This window comes from Leopardus geoffroyi, chromosome B1 (genome assembly GCF_018350155.1).
Source record: "Leopardus geoffroyi isolate Oge1 chromosome B1, O.geoffroyi_Oge1_pat1.0, whole genome shotgun sequence".
NCBI classification, from domain to species: Eukaryota; Metazoa; Chordata; class Mammalia; order Carnivora; family Felidae; genus Leopardus; species Leopardus geoffroyi.
Window position 1 is genome coordinate 202653405 of NC_059327.1, and position 23728 is coordinate 202677132.

Sequence of the window (23728 nt, forward strand, 5' to 3'; positions counted from 1 at the left end):
GAGCATCAGTTAAATGGGAGTTGGTGGGGCCGCCACACGTGCTCCCCACCGGCACCTTCCTTCGCGGCAGTGTTGGCGTGTGCCCGCCGCGTGCCCAGCACCGGGTAGAGCCGTGAGCGGGTCTCGTGGGGCGACACATCTACACGCTCTGCCACCAGCTAGTGCTGAGTGACAGGTGAAGTGGGTCTCTGCCTTCCCTAACGAGGGGACACGGGAACGGTGTCGTATCCGGTCCACGCAGGGTGCGTGGGGAATGCCTCCGAGGAGGGGACATCGCACGTGAGGCCTGAGCGGATGAGCGAGTAGCCGTGGGGACTCTGGGGACACCCAGGCCCAGGGAAGAGCAGGGAAGGGCCTGACAAGGTGTGCGGGCCCCAGCGGGAGAGCTTCCAAGGTGAAGGGAGTGGAAAAGGGGTGCAGCCCGAGTCCTGCCCAGGCTCTCGCCACATCGTGACCTCGCGGGGGTGCATCTGTCGTGGAGAATCGGGGCCTGTTACTTAGGAATGACTTGTGTCCCTCCGACGCGCACGCTGGCCAAAAGCCTGCAGGTCCCTGCTCCCTCTGGGGCAACTGGCCGCTTGCCCTTGTCCCCTTACGCCCTCCCCAGCCCTGCCCCTCTCATCCGGCTGCCTGTGCTTCTGCTCACTCTCAGGGGCCCCTTCTCTCTCTGCCTGACCAGCTCCGTGCTGCTCTCCCCTTTATTGTGCCACCAGCGTTGGGTCCTCAGAGGGGTACTGTGAGCTTCTGCTCCTGTGTTCACGCAGACGGTGAGGGCCTGCTGTGCGGCCTGTGTGCCGTGGGTCCCCGCACCCGGAGCTGCGGGCTGGCCTGGGCCCCGAGACACGCGGAGACAGTGAACCTGTGAGCTGCCCGGGGCTGTGCCTGTGCTTAGCTTTGTGACTGAGCACTCAGCTCTTGGGCCAGTGAGTTTTAGCGACCGGCGTGCTCGCATTTGAGTTGCCCTTGTGAAAATGTGGAAGATGAGAATGGGAGGAGAATCCTTGGACGTTGGGAAGCTGGCTAGTCAGTGTGTGAGGCAGACGGTAAGAGGGGCTTTGTTATTGGTCGTCGATCCTTGTGATGGGATTTGTGGGATGGGCAAAGGCATCTTTAATCTTCGTGGCAGGAGAAGAAGTCTTCCTGCTTTTAAAACGTGTGTTTTTCTCCATTGGATGAAAGTTCTGCAACTCGTTCCAGATTTTTGGGTTTCAGGTCAAATCGTTGTGTTAAGGTCAAATAGCTGTGTTAACATGCACTCTACTCTTGGGGTAAATGGTTAACGTAAAAATAGGACTTGAAACCAGCCCTGCTTATTCATGTTTCTCTTATTTTTAAAGGTTCATATCTATTTTAATTTTCTGTCCAGAAAGATGGCATTCAGACGGAACTGTTTACCCCAAACCCGCCTGGCTGGGGGAAGAGCTGCTGGCCAGGCTGGCCAGGTGGTCTGTGGGGAGCAAGAAAGGTGGGTTTAAAAGCACCCTGTCCCTCATTTCCATCATCGAATACAGCAAGACTTACCAGGCGCTTAAGGAGAAGCATAAAGACATGGTCAAGGTAACTCTGGGGAAAACATTTGTGACTCCCTTGTTCCGATGGGTGACAGTGACCAGACAACAGGTCAGGCGGGTACGGTCGTTTCTCCCGTAGACCTTCCAGTTTATCCCGACGCAGACATCACGGCGGAACATGCCCACTTATGGGCCCCCACTGCAGGCAGGCTGTACTTCGACGTTTGTAGGGATGCGAACCGCAAAAATATTGACAGATGTGTTACGGAGAAGGATCTTCTCTTTTGCGCTCTGTGAATTTTTTTCCAAGTGAATAAAAGGGAATATTTAATTGAAAATACTTAAAGATTAGTTACTGAATTGCCACATTTCCTTAGGATGTGCTTAAGGATGTTTAAGGAGAATATATAAAAACTTAAAGTACGAAAGCATATATTTTCCGAAAGGAGATACATTTCAGATCACGTCTATCACTGCATATTGAAGACATAAAAAGAAGGTAGCAGCAGACGTCTGTGTTCACACCCAGAGGAAGAAATAAAGCGTCACTAATGGGGCTGAACTTCTCTTGTGCCCTTGCCAGGGTCCGGCCCTGTTCCTGGAAGGAACCACGACCTGTCCTTTCCACGTGTGGTTTTTTTCTCAGTTACCTGTGGTCGTGTAACAGGGTGCCCCAAAGGTCACAGGCTGGAGGCAGTGACCCTTCATTAGGGCACCTGGCCGACCCAAGCTGGGGACTGCTGGTCTGTGAGGCCTTCATTATCTTACTAACTGTTCGGTTCTTTCAAGAAAGGACCTTCTGTTATTCCAGCCTTTGAAATTGTCCTGAGTCACGCAGACTGCCCTGCCTAATCGCCCATGCCTAGAAACAGAATCCAGAACAGGACAGAATGTGTCACCTTGTCGTTGGTGTTTCCTCTTCTGCCAGAGGTCCTCTGCACGTTGCGAGTTTCGACGATGGCGTGTCACGCTTGTGCAGCTGGCGTCGCACAGCTTTGAGAGCACCTGACCGTTGTCCTGTGTGGCGGCTGAGGTTTTGCCCTCAGGCTTTGTCCCTGCTTTACAGATAGGGAGATGGGGACCAGCTGACAGCCAGTCACCAACAGACTAGAGGGCTAGAGCTCTGACCTCCTGACCCTTCCGCTCTCCTCGCCCGGCACCTTGCTCATTTTCCTCATCCACATAAACATCAGGGATGGCATGGCCGAGAGCTTTCCCCTGATGTCCTGTGGTCTCCTCTGAATGTCTTACATGTGTTGTCCTTGTTGGAAAATCCTGCCTTGGATGGCATTGCCCTTGACGGGTCCTGTGATGCATCCAGGGTACAAGTTTTATGTGTCTTGATGCGAATCTCTTACTGCAGCAGAGTGATCATAAGTGTCTGCTTTGCAATGAGCTTCTTTTTTTAAGTTTTACGGCCTGATGAGTTTGACTTGTGCCTTATGGGGATACTTAAGTGTAGCAAGATGGCTAGGTGCTGGGAGAACAATTTACATACGCTCTTATTGATTTCTCAGGTGTGGCCTGAAGTTACTGACCCTGAAAAGTTTGTGTATGAAGATGTGGCTATTGCTGCCTACCTGCTGGTAAGGACCGCTGTCGTCATCTAGGCTCCTGTGGGGCGGGGCAAGGTTGCCACTGGCAGAAGCTGTCAGCGGGGAACAGCGCGTACCGAAGGGAACAGCACGTATCGAATCCCCTACCTTGGGGCGTGTCTGGTTCTGCTTGCCAGGCCGGTAACAGGTGCAGCGGTTGGATTTTGCGTGAGTGTCGAATGAGTCTGAGTCGTGCGAAGCCGAGCTGCGGGGACTCCAGCTTAGCAGGTGCCTGCTTGATTCACCGTCGCCGTGGACACGCTGGGTGGCCCTCGCTGCTGGCGGGGCCCATGTGATAGGCACTTGCCTTCCAGTCCTGAATCTTCCCTTAGCTAGCTCACCAGTCTTGATTGTAGACTAGATAATTTCCAGTTTCCTTTCCTCTGTGATTCTCATCGCCCGTTTAGAAACAGCATATCTTGCTTTGATTATCAAAGTAGATAGTCTTGAAGAACATAGAGAAAGCATGAGGACACCAACAAACAATAATCTGTAAAGCTCTTGCCCAGAGGTGACCACTTTCATGCGGACTCTTGATGGAAGAAGAAAGCTTCGATGCCCCCACAGCATCAGGCAAGAGCAGGGGCCGACCCCCCTTCCGCTCCCTCCGCTCACCTGTCCGACACGCGCACAGAAGCCCAGGGCCACAGACGAGGCCTCTCTACCTGTTTTGGAAACGTGATTTGTAATCCCACGTGGGGTTTGTGTCTGAATTACTCTTGGAAGAAGTGAATCAGGAACTGATTGTTTTTTTGTTTTTTGTCTTTTTAAACTAGATTCTGTGGGAAGAAGAAAGAGCTGAGCTGGGCCTGACAGCCAAGCAGTCCTTTGTTGACCTAGGATGCGGAAACGGTCTCCTGGTTCACATCCTGAGCGCCGAGGGGGTAAAGTGCCCTTCCCTGGCCGTCTTGGCTCCTTTTCTAGAGTGTCTTCCGGTCCAGCCCGAGGGCCCTTGAGCCCTTTCTCTGCCGGCACGAGCCGCATCCAGAGTCTGCCTGGCTGTCAGACTCGTGACTGAGGAGAGCCGGCGGCCCTCGCGCCACGTAGAACAGGGCTCGCGGGCGCGCCTGTAGAACGACAGAGCCCACGGCACGGCGGTTTCTGCTGTCAGGTGCCTCTTCGGGACACTGGAAGGGAGTGGAAGGCAAGGTGGATTCTGCCCTCCAGAAGCTTAAGTCCAGCTCGGAGGACAGTTTTTACACTGTGATGTAACACTGCCATCCCGAGTCTTGCGCCATTTTCTGGACCCGTGAAGTAAAGGCAGGAAGTGCTTAGAGCAGCCGCCGCCTCCGGGAGCGGTAAAGTGCGAGCCACGACCCGCCCAGGCTGGTGCTTCCGGCTGGCGTCAGCCTTCCTGTGGAGTCGCCGAGCGGAGTCGCCTTAGCTTGGCAGCTTCACACTTCGTCACGGGGACCACGGCTGATTTGGTTTTGTTTTTAATGTTTATTTTTGAGAGAGAGACAGAAAGTGTGAGTGGGGCAGGGGGAGAGAGAGGGTGACACAGAATCCGAAGCAGGCTCCAGGCTCTGAGCTGTCCGCACAGAGCCCGACGCGGGGCTCGAACCTAAACTGTGAGATCATGACCTGAGCCCAAGTCGGACGCTCAACCGACTGAGCCCCCCCAGGCGCCCCGCCCCGTGAGCTGATTGAGCTGATTGAGCTGATTTCTTCTGAGGGTAGCATTGTTTCCTGTCTCAGAGACGTTCTGTCCACCACTGTAGGAACTTAAAACGGGGCTGTTACAATGTACTTTTAATTGCTCTATAAAAAAAACAAGGTCGTGGCACCTGGGTGGCTATGTTGGTTAAGCGTCCGACTCTTAATTTGACTCTTAATGTTGTCTCGGGTCGTGATCTCACAGTTCGTGAGTTCGAGCCCCATGGTGGGCTCCGTGCTGACATCTCGGAGCCTGCTCGGGATTCTCCCTCCTCTCCCCTCCCTCTTTCTCTCCCTCTGTCTCTGCCTCTCCCCCTCTTGTACGTGCTCTCTCTCTCAAAATAAACAAAAATTAATAACAAAATAGAAAACTGAGTTTGTAATTCTAACAGCTGTGCCCCAGTTGTCTGTGGGATGTCGGCACATCAGGTGGTGACTGCAGGCTGGTGGGTGAGGAGGACGGGGTTCCTTGTGCATCCCCTTCTCCGCCTGACTTGGAAATAAGCACGGTTGCCCTGGAGAGCTGGTGGGCGCGGGCACGGCGTGCCTGGTAAGGAGCAGCCGAGGAGGACGAGCCTTGCCTGCCGGCAAGCCGGAGGGGCAGACGTGCTGGGGTCTGCACTTGACTCTGGGGCCCTGGCCCTGGACGTGTGCCCACTCCTTGACTGCATTTCCCCTTCGTGAAGACTCCCGGTGACCCTTAGCGGGGCACAGGTTCTTAACCTGCGCCTTGGAGGGGCGCGGGTGTCTGTTGGCATTGCCGAGAAACCGCGGAGGTTGAGGGTCTCTTGTGCTTCACGCCGGTGGCAGTACCTGCAGAGTCGGATCTGTTCTCGCCAGTTTGTAATAATGCGCTGCCGTTAACCTTGGCTTTCTGAAACTATTTCAGCACCCAGGCAGAGGGATCGATGTCCGAAGAAGAAAGATCTGGGACGTGTATGGACCGCAGACTTGCTTAGAGGTACTGGCTTTGTTCACTTGCTTGAGCCCGGCGGGTTGCCCCCTGGTGACCCTTGTTTTGCCGAGTGTCCAGGGGCCTGGTGCGTGTTACCCAGTCCTCACACGGGGCCAGGTGTCCATCCTCTGTTGTCCCCGCCGCCCGCAGGGCATATCTGTTTGTCCCACCTCCTGTTCTCGACTGTGTTTTTGGATGACAAGTTACGTTATGTAAATCTTTGTGCAGAAATCTTAGGTAATAAACCTTAATCCACTTAAGACAAATCTGTCATAGGCCAAACTTTAAAACTTTTTTTTTTTTTTTTTTTAACATTTATTTATTTTTGAGACAGAGACAGAGCACAAACGGGAAGGGCAGAGAGAGGGAGACGCAGAACCTGAAACAGGCTCCAGGCTCTGAGCTGTCGGCACAGAGCCCAATGCGGGGCTCGAACTCACAGACCGCGAGATCATGGCCTGAGCCGAAGTCGGATGCCCAACCGACTGAGCCACCCAGGCGCCCCTAAAACGTTTTTAATGATACTGTCATGTTGGTTTTCAGAAAGGTTTTCTTTCAAACACTTTCATTTCAGGAAGAATTTCGCATGCCGTAAGGTACGCGTTCAGGAAAACAGAAAAAACTAGAGATTTGCATACTTACCAAATATTTGAGTGCCGTCGTCCTGCCAGGCACTCTCAGGTGTTGATGCACGTGCTGCCCTCACGGGGGTGGGAGGCGCCCCCAGATACAGCGTGGGTACGGGGCGCCAGCTGTGACGTGTGGAGCAGTGTTGAAGACCTGAGCGGGGCGGGGAGGGCGAGGGTGCCACTGCGGGGCAGGTCCTGCTGTGTGCGTGGTGGCCCCAGGAGGGCCGCCCTGCAGGAGGGCTGGTGGTGAGAAGTCCGGGGAGAGAAGGTCAAATGCAGCCGGCTGGGGGGCCGCGGACAGGGGCGGCACATCTGCTCTGAGCCCATGCCTGTGGGGCCAGGGTGAACCCAGGTCACTCCCGCCTTGCTCTGGAGTCGCTCCCTCGCCCTGCTACCAATCAGAATGTGTCCCAAGGGGGAAAGTGACCGGCCCCCTCGGCACTCCCACGTCAGGTGCGGATGGTGTCGGCATCTGGTCGAGGCCTCCGAGCTGGCCGGCCGGCCGGCGGGGTGCTCAGCGGTGGGGTCCACGCCCTTCGCTCCTCCCCGCCACCCAGCTCTGCTCAGCTGCCCCGGTTGCCTCAAGGCCTTCGTCCTGGACTTAAATGCAGGGTGGGACAGGACACGGGTTCTCCTCCCCAGAGGGCAGAGTGCCGACAGGACTCTTCGTGTGTTGATTTCCGGGAGAAGAGCCTGGCGCCCCAGAGCTCACGGCCTCGGTGGGTGCTCTCTCAGCCCTCCCGCGGCCCCGCTGCCCTCGTGAGGCAGGGCTCAGCTCCGTCGTTCCATCTGCAAATAGGAAATAAAACTGACACCATTTCTGTATTTTTCTCTCTGCCTCACTTTGAAAGTTGAGAATAATATTGAAAAAAATACTGCAAAAAATAAGAAAGATCAGCCTCCAGAGGGAGATTCATTGCAGGCTTCGCTCAAGTTTTCCTTGTGTGTTTGTGTTTTGCTTTGTGATGTAAGAATTTGCATTTGCTTATACATTCATACATCAAAATAGGTTAAAACGTTGAGAAAAGCCCCAGGTTTGAAGAAAGTTGAGGAGCCGGGCAACGGACTTGGGGGGGCTGTGCAGACGTGCAGACAGGTGCACACAGACCGTGCGTCACCTGGTCAGTCGGGCTCTGGGTTTAGCGTGAGGCCGATGAGCAGAGCCACAGGAGCTACGTGGTTGGTTTCAGAATTCCCTGTGTCCCTGTGTTCTGTGAAAAAGCAGAATAATTTCTTTGGGTAAGAAGTTCAAATAGCAGTTGAACAGGCCCTCTGTTTAGTCGTGACCCCAGGGCAGAGCTGGCTGGCATGAGGTGCCCCTTGGAGAACGGGGAGAAGGTTCTAGTTCTTTATTTGAGGTTCCCCAGCACCCCGACTCTTCTGTGGAGGGGGAAACTGCCCCAGCCCGCTCATTCCAGGCCTGCTCAGAAGGTTCTGGGTTCTCATCTCATGTGGATCTTCTTGTTACACCTGGACCTTCAGTCGTGGTGTTGAGTCCTGCCTGTTCTCATGCGCAGCGTGAGGCTGGATGCTGACCACGTTTCTGTTACACCTGCTGCAGGGGAACACAGCCAGAAAGGAGCGTGCTTTGGTTGGCGAGTATGAGTGTTTGTATACACGTCCTGGTGTGTGAGTCTTTGCCACGAACAGGGACAGTCCGTACAATGGCTGAGCATGAGTTTACAGCTTCTTCCAAAAACCCTATTTGATTGTAAGCAAGAGACTGTTAAGAAAAAAACACTAGTTTAAAAAAGTTTTTTTACTGTTCATTTATTTTTGAGAGAGAGAGAGAGAGAGAGAGAGACAGGGCATGAGCGGAGGAGGGGCAGAAAGAGAGAGGGAGACACGGAATCTGAAGCAGGCTCCAGGCTCTGAGCTGTCAGCCCAGAGCTGGACGCAGGGCTCGAACTCATGGACTGCGAGATCATGACCTGAGCCGAAGTCGGACGCTCAACTGACTGAGCCACCCAGGTGCCCCCAAAACACCTGTTTTATTATTTTTTTTTTTTAATTTTTTTTTTCAACGTTTATTTATTTTTGGGACAGAGAGAGACAGAGCATGAACGGGGGAGGGGCAGAGAGAGAGGGAGACACAGAATCGGAAACAGGCTCCAGGCTCTGAGCCATCAGCCCAGAGCCCGACGCGGGGCTCGAACTCGCAGACCGCGAGATCGTGACCTGGCTGAAGTCGGAGGCTTAACCGACTGCGCCACCCAGGCGCCCCCCAAAACACCTGTTTTAAATAACATGTTGCACGGATCACAAAACGTCTTAATTGTGTTATGATGCTGTATAGGAGGGGGAACTGCTACAATTTGCTGTGTTCAAGATGTTGATGAAACAGGCCTCGTCTGACGTGCCGTTGGCCAGTGGCTGTAACTGTGATGATGGCGGTCGTGAACTGTAAACCATGTGTTTGTTAATGCAGGCCATTTAAACAGAAATACACGAATTTTAATATGTGTGTAAATAGAAGCACAGATGCTGAATTTAAGAACCAGAAAGATTGTAGAATTCAAATTCTACTTTTGTATAGATCACGTCTGCAAAAGGCGCATGGTTCTGTTGTCGTAAGGAACGGCCTTGGACGAGAGTGTTGTCCTAACGCCTTCCCGCTTTATTCTGGCCGGGGGGTAGCAGGTGTGCCTACTTCCCTCGGGGGGTCGTTCTTCAGTTTTAAAACAAGGAGGATTTTGAGTGGTCGCGTGTATCTTTTTTGTCTCCAGCTCTTACCAACAGACCTGCTATTGGGCCCGGACTTGAATCATGGGTGATGGTCTGCTGCTTAGCAGAAAGAATAGGGTGTTTATGTAAAGTTCTTAAATCACAAAATGAAGTTGTTTTCAGCCTAATTACAGAGGTTATCAGAACGGTTAACACGCCTCCTCAGTGGGATTTTACTTGGCTTCTGAGTGTTTATAAAAGATAATCACATGATAGCAGCATATTTGTTGTTTCTACGTAAATTCTGGCAGTTTTTCTGGCCTCACCCCTCACTTTTCACGGGTCTGGAGGTTGTGGGATGCGTTGTGGTTCTCAGCAGATCAACTTCAGGCCAACTTGCTTCCACTTTCTTGCCCCCGTATTCTGCCCACGTGGATACAGTTCCTGTGTCCCCTCTCCTGTAGCTCCAGTGCATGTTCATGTAGAGAAGCACTCTTTTTTTTTTTTTTTTATGTTTGCTTATTTATTTTGAAAGAGAGAGAACAGAGGAGGGGCAGAAGGAGAGAGAGAATCCCCAGCAGGCCCTGCGCTGTCAGCACAGAGCCCGGCTCGAGGCTGTGTATCACGAACCTTGAGATCATGACCTGGGCTAAGATCAAGAGTCGGATGCCTCACCGACTGAGCCACCCAGGTGCCCTGAGAAGCACATGTTTAAGGATCCAAAAGATTAGTAATCAGCATTTTTAGTTTCTCTAGTGATGATGCTGTAAGTTGCTGTATTTCATGCCCCCTGGGCAGACGCGGGCCCTGTGCTCAGGGGAACGCCTGTACCCATGGGCCCCGAGGGGCTGAGGTCACCCCAAGCAAGCTGCGGTTCCTTGGGGCCTTTGCCTCAGTAGCTCTGTGCTGCTCTACTAAATAGTGGTCTGATCTTGTGTTTTTCTTTTAGGAAGGTGCAATCACACCCAGCGATGAGACCCTTTTCCCTGACGTTGACTGGGTAATTGGTAACCATTCCGATGAACTGACACCGTGGATACCTGTGATCGCAGCCAGGTGAGTAAGTGTCCCGCACAGCAGGGCGGGCGGCAGGAGGGATTTTGTTGCTTAAACCTCACTGTCCAGAAGGAGCCACTTGCGGCTGTGGAGCACTGGACACGGAGCTCGTTCAGATTGTGGGGAGGAGAACGTGCCGAACGTGCTGGTTTAGGCTTAGATTCTGACTGCTTCTTAAAAAAACTTTTAAACATTTATTTTTTTTTTAATTTTTTTTTTTTTTCAATGTTTATTTATTTTTGGGACAGAGAGAGACAGAGCATGAACGGGGGAGGGGCAGAGAGAGAGGGAGACACAGAATCAGAAACAGGCTCCAGGCTCTGAGCCATCAACCCAGAGCCTGACGTGGGGCTCGAACTCACGGACCGCGAGATCGTGACCTGGCTGAAGTCGGACGCTTAACCGACTGCGCCACCCAGGCGCCCCTAAACATTTATTTTTGAGAGAGAGACAGAGAGAGCGTGAGCCAGGGAGGGTCAGAGGGAGAGGGGGAGACACAGAATCCAAAGCCGGCTCCAGGCTCTGAGCTGGCTGCACAGAGCCCCACGTGGCGCTCGAACCCAGGAACTGTGAGATCATGACCCGAGCCGAAATGGGACAGCCGACTGAGCCACCCAGGCGCCCCATCTAACTGCTTTATTTTACCGTTTGAGATATGGCTAGAAAACATCAAAGTACATCTGAATAGTGCTGACGAAAGCTGACCATTTCTGCAGTATTTCTGTCCAGGGAGACAGGTCATGTTTTCAAAGTTATTTTCTGATAACAGGAGTGAGTGTCTCCAGAGGGAAAATCTGCCAACACAGAGACGCCTCACAGCAGTACTGATGCTCACAGAGGGGGGCTGCGCCCGTGGCCGTGCCTCTGGGTCGGCGGGGACCTTGTGAACACGCAGCTTATGGTGGCGGGCCTGGGTATTTTGTTGCCGTGGCTCCTGATCCAGGCGTCTGGTGAACTGTTTCAGCTCTCGAGGAGCAGTGTAGCTCACGGAGCGAGTCTTAACGTAATCTTTCCCGTGCCCGCCTCTGAGATCTCACTCCCAGCCGAAATCCCAAAACACTTTGGGAAGTTTTACGTTTCAAGTCAGTAAGAACAACGCAGTGGAACGCACTTTGTATAGACAGTTAGGCTCCTGGTCCGTAGGAGGCATAGACCACGCCGCGTCGTCTCTGGGAGCAGAGTGAGGGACAGCTGGAGCTCGGGCTCTGCTCCGGAACAGCCAGGGGGAGCAGATGCTTCTGCTTTACCGCGGTGCACGATGGCCACGTGGCTCTGCACTGAGTGTTCTTGTTTTGGGGATTGTTTTTGAAGGTCTAATTACAGCTGCCGTTTCTTTGTCCTTCCTTGCTGCTTCTTTGACTTCGTGGGGAAATACGCCCGGAGGCAGAGCAGGAAGACTCAGTACCGAGAGTATCTCGATTTCGTGGCTGAGGTGGGGCTGGCCTGCGGGTTCCACGTCCAGGAGGACTGCCTGCGCATTCCCTCCACCAAAAGGGTGCGTCCTGACCTCTTGGGGCGTCCTCGGTGGCCTCGGTGCGGCGTTGGCCTCTGGGGGGAGGGTCCGGGGCCGTGTCGCAGAGCCACAGGGGACCCCGTGATGTTTGAAAGCCTGTGCCGATTCCGGCATCTCGGACGCTGGTGGGGGTCAGAGGGTTCGTTCTGTCCCCGCGACCCCGGCTTTGAAGGCCTTCTGGCAGTTCCTTCCCCAGGCCCGCAGCAGCGCTGCAGGGAGCCCTCACCGAATCCTCATTTCCTTCCCAGAAACCGTGAGTGGCCCTAGGGGACCTTCCCAGAGTGGGCGTCGGCTGGACTCGTGTGGAACGTCCTAAGCTAGTTTGTCCGAGGCCGCTCACCACCTCCGGGGTCCTCGGGTTTCCCAGTCACGGGCCGAACCTGAAGTTTGGTTCCAGGTTCAGAGCGGTTCGACGTCTCGTTCCGCGCTTCAGTAATTCCGACGTACCTGCGATGCGATTGGCCCAGGCAGATGCCGCCCCTGCCACAGTCTGTGACCGCAGCACACCTGCCCCCCGTGACCCTGCCAGCGGGCCAGTCCCCTGGAGAAGTCGAGGGAGGTGCCACCGTCAGCCTGTGTTCGTGTCGGTAGCTTCCTCTTATCAGACTCTGTGGCTGTCAGGCTCCTTACCGTCAGCAAAGCGCAGAAACCCGTCACATCCAAATCGTGAGTTTGATCGCTCGATGTGGCACAAAGGATCCAGGGCAGGTTTAGGTGAACTCTCGGCCCTGGCATCGCCTGGCCGTGAACTCCGGGGCACATCACACACTGCATCCGTGCCCTCGTCTGTCCGGGGGGAGGGGGGGCCCTCCTGGGCTCGTCTCACAGACTAGATAGAACGGTGCCTTCGTCGAAGGGCTCCGAGGTGGCCGAGAGGGGCCCACGATGGCCGCAGGTACGTCATTGCTGCCGATGCTGCCACTGCTCACGTCACCGTGAGAGCGTTCTTGGGGACCCTGCTTCAGAGCCACGATGTCCTCCTCCTAAATGCCCTCTGCCTTGGCAAACCGCCCTGCTGAGGCTGGGATCGATTCTGCCAACTGCTCGAATTCGGGTCACGCGGGTGGGTGTTTGCACTGGTCTCTCCAGTACTAGTTGCTGGAGACCACGCGCCAGTCCTTAATCTCTCTGAGCCTCAGCTTTTCGTCACCCTGTGGCTCTGGGGGCAAACACAAGAGCAGATGTCCACAGGTGGCAGCTCTTTGGTGAGCACTGGTTCTGCCCGGCACGTCAGGGAACGAGCCCCGGATCATGTCTCCGGCAGGTGGCAGGGCCGGAGAGCGGTCAGGGGCGGCTGTCGTGTAATTAGATTCGCTGTCGTTCGTGGCCCCTGAGCTGGCTGTGTAGTTCGTGAGATGCCGTGCTCAGGGCAGCGTCCTTCCCGGGGGCTCCAGTGCGCGGGCAGCCGTCCTCTTCCTGTGTGGACACGCGGGAAGGACAGTGCACGGAACGGACGTCCGTGCCGTGCCAAGTGCTGCCTCCCCTCTGGCAAGGTCGATAGAGGGACGTCCGTTTTGAGAGCTCTGGGTGCCGTCCGTGTCTGCACCTGAGGGAGGGGGCGCCGGATGAAGGCTCCCACGAGCGCTGTGCTCAGAACAGGCACGGCTGTGAGCTCGGTGCACGTGGACTCGTACGTGTCTCGTAGGTCTCTGAGTGTCCGAGCCGCGAGACTCTTGGTGGGCTTTGGCTCTCGGTTTATTTGGGACACTGGTATTGGTGTTGGCTTTTAAAATAAGCATTTCTTTCACCGTAAGCGTCTAAAATTTGAACGTAATTTCAAGAGAGATGCGAATGGAAAACGTGACTTGCCACAGGATCCTGGTAAAACACTCTGCTTTTTTCACATGCAGGTTTGTCTCATTGGGAAACGCAGAACATACCCCCCCACCGGAGAAGCCCTCATGGATGAGCAGAGAACCCGGTACATCAATAGCAGGCAGGGCTGCCCCGCGAGCCCGCCTGGCCGGGAGCCTCCCCATCCTCCTCCCCGGGCCGCTGTGGCACGTGCGGGTCGCCCCCACGGGCGCCAGGCCCTGGACGCCGGGGCCGCCGAGGAGGGGGCAGAGGCCCGGGCCGCCGGACTCTGGCTGTCTGGATTTCACCCTAGAGAAAAAGCCGAGCGCGTGAGGAATTGCGCCGCCCTCCCTCGAGACTTTGTTGACCAGGTGGTTTTGCAAGTGGGACGCCTGCTGTTGGATGCAGAGCGGCCGTGCGCAGGAAGTTCTCCGAGCGGGAGCTTGAAGGCCTGGAACCGAGGAGGTAGGCCCCCGGGACCCTGCCGCGTGCCTGCCGGGTTTCGGGCAGTGGCTCGCCCTCCTTTGGGACCAACTTGGAATCCTGTGGTTGTTTTTGATTACATGTATTTTGAAGAGGTGTTGATAATAGACCACTTACACGCTGGTTTAGAATTTTTTCTCATAGTTCCTTTTAACATAAGGGACTCCGCTCCCTCAGAGGAAGGAGGTGAGAGCAGAGTGGTAGTCTTTGGACCCATGATTAACCTTTACGGAAGTGTCCAGGCTTCTGGGTGTAGAGCCACTCATTTTCCCTCTATGGAAATTATTTAAACCAGAAGCAGGTTTCTGAATGCCAGAAAAGCGTGCTGTCCTCTTGAATATAAGATATCGTTTTGGAGATGTTGTGGTTTGTTACTGTAGTTCTCTTTGAAATCCCCCAAATGGCAAAAATCAGACATGATAAAAGGGAGAAAATGACATCTGATTGTTCTCGAGTGGCGTTCAAGAGAAGGAGCAAAGCGTGGGTTTTGAGGATTTTTGTAAAGTTGTGACCGGGACGCTGGCGGTCGGCACCAGAGGGCGCTGTGGAGCTGGCTGGGTCTGGCGGCGCCGGAGACTCGCCTGTGAGGTTTTGAGGTCGTTGGAGGAACTGGAGGAGCCCTCCCTCAGCCCGTCAGGGGGGCTGCTGCCTGGCTGGCCCCGTGGGTGGGGGGCCAGGGAGGAGGCGGCGAGCCCGGGCTCCCTCGCCCGTGACGTCCTGCCTGGTGTCTTCACCGTCTCGGCCTCCCTGGCTGTTGTGACCTTGCCACGCGGCAGCGCCCCGGAGCGCCTCCTCTGCTCTGTGGGTCACCCCACCCTGGTGGCGTCTGATCAGAAGAGCCTCTCGAGGGATGAGGTGGCCGTCCTGGCCAGAACCCCCCACCCCACTCCCCACTCCAGCTGCTGACCATCCGTGAACCGTGCACAAGCCCTGAGGGGCCGTGGGCCGTTGTGTGGGTTCGCACCTCACTTCCCGGTGCGCCCTGCTGAGGCGGGGGCAAGCTGGGCGGGGGGCGGGTGCTTCTGGCCAGGCCTCGAAGGGCAGGGAGCCACAGCAGGGGGGCAGGGGCCACAGAGACACTCGGGCAAATTTACCCTAACCCTAACCCTAACCCTGGCCTTCCCATCCCAGGATAGTCCTGTCCTCTGCTGGGTCCTCTGGGCTTGATTGAACTCAGGAGGCGCTGGCCTATGCCGGGGACGGACCTTTGCCGTGGGCACCCTGGCTCTGTCCCGGGCTCCGGGCTGGACGGCAGGCGGCTCTGGTCGTCGGGCCTCAGCTCACGGGCCTGCCCGCCTGTCGGAAACACCGGCAGGGCTGGTGCGCCCCCCGCCCCCCCCGCCCCCGCCCCTTGGGTCTTCGTGGTCTGGGGCTGGCCTGAGGTGGCCCCTCCGCCCCTGTGCCTGCCCCGTCTGCCCTGCGGGAGAAGCACGCTCCGCTGAGGTTGGACGTGTGCCCTTGGCCTCTCAGCCCAAGGTGGTCCCCTCGCCTTTCGGTGCTGGAATTTAGCGACCTCTCCAGCCTGCACCTGTGTGAAGTACGAGTGGGTCAGGCCCCTGGACCTGAGTGATCTCAGTCTGGGGTCTGCCCTCTGCAGGGCATGGCTGAGGGGCCACAGGGCAGGAGGGGGTGGTCCCTGCCTTCACGGTTGGGTCAAGGCGCGTGCACATCTGAGGATGAGCAACTGGGAGGCAGCGCGGAGCAGTGCGCATGAGCATCAGGGTCCGGGAGCGTGTGCAGGGCGGGGCACAGGAGGGGCAGGAGGGCTGTCCCAGCCGATTCCTGCTTGCTCTGAGTGGGTTTGAGGTGGCTTAGAGGGGCATCTTGAAGGTCGGCTGGGCTTTGATAGGTGGAATCACAGCCACAGGGTGGCCGCCTCCCCTGGGTGCCCAGGGCTGGGCTGGGCCGAGCCCGAGCGCTGGTTTTCTGTGGGGGAGGCTCCTGCAGAGTCGTTGGGTGGGAGTAGGTAAGCCCCGGGGTGTCGGGCCTGGTGGGTGGGCGGCCCCCGCATCTCCGGTGGCGATGGCTCTGCCCACGGTCTCTCCCTCCGACGTGCGCCAGGGGCTGGAGCGGACGGAACCAGAGCAGGGCCAGCGGCGAGCCGGTTTCACGGCTCCTGACAGCCTTTCTGTTGGTGTCGGGGAAACCCGCTTTTCAACAGGAAGCCTCTCCTTGGCGGATGTAGCCAGTGAGCTGGACGGGGAGACCCTGCGGAGGCTGAAGCGGGAATGTGGAGGCTTGCAGACGCTGCTCAAAAACAACCATCAGGTGTTTGAAGGTAAAGGGATTGAGCCTTGAGGTTCGGTTCTTCCTTTTTTTTTTTTTTTTTTTTTTTGTTTGAGAGTGCGGGCACACGAGCGAGAGGGGCAGAGGGAGAGGGAGAGAACCTTAAGCAGGCTCCCACACTCAGCGAGGAGAGCCTGACACAGGGCTCGATCTCACGACCTGAGCCAAAATCAAGAGTCTGACGCTTAACCGACCGAATCACCCAGGTGCCTCCCTCCCCCCGCTGCTTTTTCTATTAAGTAAAGCTCACTTTAGAGGAGTCTGAGATTCCTAGGACGGTGGGAGAAAGAGAACAGAGTTTTCTCTGCCCATGACCTGCGCCTGCCTCAGCGTCTTCTGCCCCAGGGAACATTAGCCACGCCTCTTCTCTGATTCCCTCTGGTCCCGTCGGGCACAGCAGCCCCACCCCCAGTCCTGGCCTTACCTGGCCTGTGTGAGTGCTCACGCCTCACACAGAAGGAAGACCAAGTCCGGAAGCTTGCTGGCTCCGTGCCACTGGAGGACGTTCTGGGTGGGGAGTTGCTAATTGTGTTGGCCTTTGGCCGCCTGCAGACTGGAAGCGTCCCGGGGTCCCAGCTGGGCCCTGGGCAGATAGAGGAGGGAGCCCCCGATTCCTGCCCGCTCCCCTGGCGGCACGCGTGCACTGTGCCCTTGGAGCAAGGCTGGCACTGCCCTCCTGCCCTGGGGCTCTGGGCATCTGGGACCGTCGGGAGGACGAGGGCCCAGGGCCTGTGCTCTTTCACTTGGGCAGCTGCCGTCCCTGCCTCCTGGGGTCTGTGGTCTGACGGGGGGGCGGGGCGGGTGGGTGGGGACACAGACAAGCGTTCACATGGGTGCTTGGCGTTAAAAGAAGTTCCCTTATTTGGAGTGTTCTTTATGTTTTAATTTATTTTTGAGAGAGAGAGAGAGAGAGAGTGTGAGGGGAGGGACAGAGGGAGAGGGAGACAGAGTCCGAAGCAGGCTCCAGGCTCTGAGCTGTCAGCACAGAGCCCGACTTGGGGCTTGAACCTGCGAGCAGTGAGATCATGACCTAAGCTAAAGCCCAACTGACTAAGCCACCCAGGTGGCCCTATTTCGAGTTTGCAAACATACCTCCATCGTCTCGATGGTTGATACCTTGTTATATTTTGTTTTGAGATCTCCTTCCTCCCTTGATCTTTATGGAAGCGTTTTAGAGCGCGTCCCGGCCTGCCTGCTGTCTTACCTGCGAGTGCCTCAGCCAGTGGCCTTGAAGGTGGTGGCGTTTCGCACCACCGTAGTGCCATGGGCGCGCTTGCGCAGGAGGAGTCAGGAAGGCTGTGCTCGGGAAAGGACATCTCGCCTGGGACTCGGTCAGGAGGCCCAGGAGCAGCCTTCGCGAAGGCTCTGAGTTGGGGAGGAGGAGGCTTGCGGTGTGATGACGGAGGGGTGGGGGAGGCGGCGCCGTGGGGAGGGTCTGGCCTCTGTGGCGGCAGGGAAGCGGTGACCCCGCGTGGCCGACCCCCCGTCCAGCTGTGGCATCGCCGGCTGTGTGCCTCTTCTGTGGCGTGTCCGGAGCCTCAAGGCCAAGTGCGGGGCCCTGTTCAGGCCCCCCCCCCCCGCGGCGCCGCATCCGGCTCCTCAGGACTTCCTACGTGGAAGCAGCTTTTGTTCTGTTTCCACCGTGAGGTGTCCCACGAAGGGCTGGTGTGGGCTCGCGCTCCTTTCTGGGAGGCGGGTGTAGGGGTGCAGGGGGCTGCAGATGGCAGGTTGATGTGCAGAGTGGTGGCTCCGGGCGGAGGTGCGGGAACACGTGCTGAGGACGTGAGGGCCAGAGAAGACCAGGCCGGCAGGGGCTGCCGACGTGCCCCCGGGCCCACCTTCCCCTGCCGGGTGGGGCTCCTGGAGGGCTGCACGCGGCGTCCGTTCCCTGCCTGCCTCCTGCCTCCTGCCCGCCCCGGCCCCACCCGCTTCTGCCAGACTAACCACCCCCCCTCCGGCCCCCCCAACGTGGCTCCCCGGCTTGTGTGTCTGTCACGATGGTGTTTGTCCGTCCCCAAGGCTGCCTGCTTGCTCCCCGCCCCCACGTCAGGCCCTGGCCTCTCTGGTGGCATAGCCGTAGTTCCGGACCATAGCCGGGCATCTTCCCTAAACTGCTGCCTGTCCGCCCCACCCAGTCCTGCCTCTCTGGGCTCCCAGAGTCTGCGTGAGCTTCTGTCACACGGCCTCCCGTATTCGGTCACCTCACTGCCTCAACTGGGTAGACCGTGAGCTACCTGTGGATGGGCCCGGCTGCTCCGTAGCCCGAGAGGCAGCTGGGAGCCCATGTCTCAGGATGGAGAAGGGAAAGTAGCCCCGTGAGGAGGGCACGCCTACCCGATCCTTCCTCGCAGGGGGTGGTGACTGGGGGCAGACTCTTGCGTCCTGGAGTCCCAGTCCGTGCGGTGCCATTTGAGCAGAGCTCAAGGTAGGATGAGAGGAGGCCCTAGGGCCTTGTCGAGGGGGATGCGGGCAGCTGTCTGAGCCCCAGAATCCGGGCCAGTCCCCACAGCCCCACCTTTGTGCTGCTGCTGAGGAGGGTGGTCGGGTGGCGACTCAGGGCAGGTGGCCACAGCTGACGGAAGCACTTCTGTCCTCTCCCAGCCTAAGGGAGTTGAGTACGGCCACCTTCTCTTCCCTGCCTGTGTGTGTGCATGCGAGAGCTCGGGTGTGCACGGCCCCTTACGTGTGATGCGAGAGCTCCAGCGTGTGAGGTCCCTATAGGAGAGCTGGGGTGCTCACGGCCCCTACGTGTGCATGGGAGAGCTCGGGTGTGCACCCCTGCAGTGCCTTTGGGTGGCCTGGTTGCCCTTGTGGAGCTAGACTGTTTTCGTTTGGGCCTGACCTTGCTGGGGAAACGCTCACGATGGCATCAGGCCTCGTAAGCAGTGCTGGAGGCCCCATATTTGGAGTGGTTGCGAAAGCCGAGGCCCCGGGACGGGCAGCCCCACTGGGGGGTGGAGAAGCGGGGAGCGGGGCGGCCCTTCCCGAACTGGCAGTTCCTGCTCCAGCTGAGCTCTGGCCAGCGGCCTGGAATCTGCTGTTTCACGAGGCTTTTGTCGATTAAAATACTTACTGTAACCGGGAAGGGCCGCTCTCCTGTTTTTTCCCAGTGCGTTGTTTTGTTTGCCTTCGTGAAATTGTGCCTTTTTTTTCCCATTATAAATATGCACGCATACCATCGCTTTCTGTGCAGTTGACGTCGGGGGGCACGTTTATTTTTGGAAATACTTCCAAGTAGGCAGCTTCGGGGCTGAGCTCTGAGTAAACATTCTGCTTGCAGTCATGCCGAAAATATGCAGTGAGGCCGGTCTTACCTCTGAGGATGTTTTATTTTATCCTATTTTCTTGAGGGTGTTTTAAGCCAGGGTGGCTAGTCTCTGGTGGTGTTTACGGGACTGAGGGATCGGATCAACTTGGGATGCCCCCAGTTCCTCCGGCGCCGTGCGCCATGGGAGGAAGCCACCTCGGGGCCTGCCTGGTGTGTGCTGTGGTCAGGGGCCAGGAAGGCCTGCCGGGGGTGTCGCGGGCGTGGTACCAACTGAGTGGCCTGTGCTCACGGTGCCGACCGTGTTGCACATGTGGCCGCAGCTGAGCTCTGGGACTTGCCCCGAGTCTTGAATGTTGAGGCTGGACTGGCCACCCGAGGCGCGTGTGATCAGGGCCTGAGCACAGGGCACTGCTCCGGTAGATCGTCCACGGGGTTTCGGGAACAGTCTACAGCCCGATCCCCGGAGGAGGGTTCTGATGACGGCAGCGTCTGCTTGTCAGGAGCGGGAGGGGATGGACCAGTAAGTAGGTTCCGAGGAAGCGAAGCTTCGGGAGGAAACAAACGTCGGATAAGTGAGCTAGGGTGGAGCGCATCTTGTTCCTGGGGTTCCGTGGTGGCGTCGGGGGCGTGTTTCCACGTGGGGAATCCCGCTGGTGGTCTGACCCGTGGGCTGGCTGGAGCGTGTGTGCAGCCAGGGCCGCGAGCGCCCTCAGGTGCCCCGCACGGGCCGACCCGGGATGGGAGGGGGGTGTCGGGAGCCGCCCTGTGTCCTGGGGGTGTGCGGGAGCGTGTCGTCCTCCTGTGCCAGGGCCGATCCTCTGTCATCAGTGCCCGCTCCTCGGGCCTTAGAAATCCTGGCTGGGAAGGGGCAGCCGGGTGGCTCAGTGGGTTGAGCGTCCGACTTCGGCTCAGGTCACGATCTCGCGGTCCGTGAGTTCGAGCCCCGCGTCGGGCTCTGGGCTGATGGCTCAGAGCCTGGAGCCTGTTTCCGATTCTGTGTCTCCCTCTCTCTCTGTCCCTCCCCCGTTCATGCTCTGTCTTTCTCTGTCTCAAAAATAAATAAACGTAAAAAAAAAAAAAAAAAAGAAATCCTGGCTGGGCCCCCGCTTCCCCTGACCCTGCTCCAGAAATGCGGCTGGGTGCCCTCTTAACTCACCAAACCACTGTGGAGCGCCTGTCAGGAGCCAGCCTGTCCTCAGGGGAGGGACCCCCGTGGAGGCAGGGCCCACGCCCCTCCCTCTCCCCCAGGTTTCTCTTGAACACATCTGAGCCTTTGGGCCGGGCCAAGGGCTCCTTGCCTTTTGGGGTCCACACCCCGGGCATCTGGTGGGAGTCTTGCCTCCAAGGCTCCTTCGGGGCATGCTTTGGGGCCGTGGCATTCGGCTGTGGGAGCATTCAGTGGATCCCAGTGACATTTCCCTGACCTGAGCTCCCGGACTGATCCCAGGCATCAGCCTTGTGGGGAGTAGGCAGGAGGCCAGCTCCGAGGAGGGGGACAGTCGTGCCAGGCCCGGAGTAGGTGCCCTTGGCTGCCCGCAACGAGGAGTCCCTCCAGTGAGCCCCTCCATGCACAGGCGCCTCTCCACAGCCCTTTCTCTGCTTTAAGGGCAAATGGTTCATACACGGCAGTCTGTGAGGACATGTTGGAATCACACGAGGTGATTTGAAAGCAAATCCGAGCTTTAATTTGTGCTCTCACGGTCTCATTAGCGGTTGGAGAGCCAGGTTTGTTCAGTAGGCTTCTTTTATTTCTCCCCGAGCCTTTCTGTCTCCAGTGGTCTCACAGCTTCCAAGAAAACCAGGATGCAGTGAGCGGCTTTGGCCGTGTTTCTGTGGAGTTGCTGGCGTCTGGGGGAGAAAGGCCCCTTGAAAGCCTGTGGGGAGTCTCGGCCCGAGTGGTGCTGACCGGCTCGGGAGGCAGCTTGGTGCGGGGCCCGGTCAGCTGCTGGGGCCTTGTCCCCCCGCGTTCCAGGCCGGCCTCTGAATCCCTGCTGACGCGGCCGCTGTCCCCCACCCGCTGTTCCCCGACCCGCTGTTTGCGTTTGGGGGCTCTGGTTATGGGGGCACCAGCAAACCCTCCTCTTCGCCTGCCCAGAAAGGACCTTGCTCGTTTCCTCTCTCGCGCAGCGGTGAGGTTCTCCGGGACAGATGGCAGCGTAGTTCCCCAACTTCCGCTCTCATGCCGCGGGCTCCCGGTGCTCCGCCTCCTTTCCCACAGGCCCATCCTGCTGCCGTCCCCGCCGCTTGTCCCCGTGGTCACGTCCTGGGTCTTGTCAGCAGCAGACCCTCAGCTTCCCTGTGTCCCTTCACCCCTGCCCCCGGTGACCCCTGCCGCCGGTGAGCAGCTCATGCCTCCTGACGGCTCCTGACCCCTGACCGTGGCCCCTGCAGGCGCCCTCGCCCTGGCGTACCTCCACCTCGCTCCTTGCCTGTTCCCTCGGCCCCCTCCTCACACCTCCCTGCTGGGCTCTGCCTCCAGTGCTCCCCCGTAGGCTGCGTTGCTGGTGTCGGGCGGGGCTGCGGCCTGGCTCGCCATCTCCACGCCTGGTCTCCTCCCTGCTGGGGCGCCGCCGCCCCAGAGTCGGGCTCTGTGAGCACCGGTCCCGGTGGGCTGGTGGACTTGGAGGGTAACGCCTGGGCCGTGTCTCTCTCTCTGTCCTGAACCACAGTTCGGAGCGGGCGAGTTCACCTTCGCGACTGGAGAGAGGAGAGGTTCCGGAAGCAGCGGCAGCCGGAAGCGAAACGCAGACTGTTCTCGGAAGCTTTCAAAACCCGCCTGTGCTGGTTTTTCAGCCACCACCCTGACGGCTGCGCTCTGCCTTCGGACTGCTGCCCATTTGCCCACGGGCCTGAGGAGCTGCGGCCGGCCCAGACCCCTGGGAGGAAGCAGGTTCTGTGAGCCTCTTCCGCCCTGCGAGTGCAGGCCTGGCGCGGGGGGGGGGGGGGGGGCCAGGGCGCGGGGAGCGCGCCGGCTCCTCTGGGGACAGCAGGGCGAGCTGGCTGGGTGAGCGGCCCCCGGATTTCCGCCGGAGCGTGGCCTTCCGTGTCACAGACACTCAGGCCGCCACCCCGTCTTGAGTGCTGGGTCTGCGTTGTGAACGAGGTCGCCCCTAACCGTCCAGCACCTTGACCTGGGAAGAGCGTACGGGAGTTGTTGTCGCATCTAGCTCTGGAGGTGGGGCAAGTGCCTGGCCGCCCGGCCCTCTCAGGGGCCCCGTCCTGGCTCGCCTGACCCCTCCTGTGTGACGGCCGGCCTGCCCCACGGAGCGTGGCCCTCCTGCCGCCCCGGCTGCGCTGGAAATTCAGCTGCCCCGGGGGTCGGTCACCACGCTGGTATTTTGGAAAAGCTGTAGCACATGGTTGCGCAGGTTATTTTTAGTTACAGAGAGCAAGAAACGGCCCTCATTTCTTTGGCTGGGTCGCTCTAGGTGATGTGAAAAAAGAACCCTAAGGAATACAAAGCAAGGCCAGAAAACAATTATCACAGAAAGGCAAAAACTGCTCCTGCCCTTCCTTCCCTGCTAGGTTTTGTTCCAAGTGCTGTTAGTAATTGTTTGTATTCTGGGAAAAAAAAATCCAACGTGTTTGTGTTTAAAATTATTTTTGGTTTTACGTGAAAGGCCACATCGACACACACGGTCCTGCCGCTCACTTTTCGCACAGTGTACGTATGTACCTTGGTGGCCTTTCGTCGTGTGGGTGTTCGCAGTTCGCCTCTGGCGACGACAGTAAATTCTTCCCTTTCCCTGAGCGGTGCCTCAGCTTGGTGCAGCCCGGGAAGTGCCTGGCCAGCCTGGCCAGGGGTGGGAGGGGCGTCCAGTGGGCCCCGGGGGCTGCATTGTTTCCCGCCCCCAGCCTCTCCCCGCGTGAAGTTCTTGGGTGGCCTGAGCGGCCATGGTGACGCCCCCCCCGGGCTCTGATGGGCTTGGCCAGTGCAGGCGGAGCCCCCTCCTGCCGCGTTGGCAGGACATGCCTGCCTGGTGTGGGAAGTCACGCCTGGCAGAGTGGAAGGAGAAAGGCCCGGGGTCCCAGCACTGGGGCCGCAGCCTCCCCATCTCTGGCCTCTGTCACGGAGATGAGGTACCTTCGTCAGTGAGGCCGGTGGGTTGAGATTTCCCTTAACTCGCTGCCTGGCACGTATGGGACGATTCCCGTCAAGACGAGCTTCCCGGCCTCCCTGCCGTGGGATCAGACCCAAAGCAGCCTCCTTTCCCTCCCCTCGAAAGGAGAACACCTCCTAACAGGGAGACGTGAGCCCGGGACTCCCTGCACAGGCGGGTGGCCCCAGCCAGGCCAGGGGGGCAGCTCCCGCTTTAAT

General features: G+C 58.0%; 1 protein-coding gene across 3 annotated transcripts in view; it reads left to right on the forward strand.

Annotated features, from left to right (window-relative positions):
• The window catches only part of TRMT44 (tRNA methyltransferase 44 homolog), a 30071-nt gene extending 7061 nt beyond the window's left edge, over positions 1–23010 (forward strand). Inside the window, exons 3-12 of one of the 3 annotated variants that reach the window (XM_045474694.1) lie at positions 1338–1557; positions 3029–3097; positions 3883–3990; positions 5652–5723; positions 9960–10066; positions 11378–11561; positions 13430–13500; positions 13687–13838; positions 16018–16134; positions 22080–23010. In XM_045474694.1, coding sequence (XP_045330650.1) covers positions 1338–1557; positions 3029–3097; positions 3883–3990; positions 5652–5723; positions 9960–10066; positions 11378–11561; positions 13430–13500; positions 13687–13838; positions 16018–16134; positions 22080–22309 — 1330 coding nt within the window. In that variant the 3' untranslated portion in view covers positions 22310–23010. Of the gene's footprint in view, positions 1–1337; positions 1558–3028; positions 3098–3882; positions 3991–5651; positions 5724–9959; positions 10067–11377; positions 11562–13429; positions 13839–16017; positions 16135–22079 lie in introns of all 3 variants that reach the window. The other 2 variants (XM_045474693.1, XM_045474696.1) reach the window with 2 other exon arrangements.
• The last annotated feature ends 718 nt before the right edge of the window (positions 23011–23728 follow it).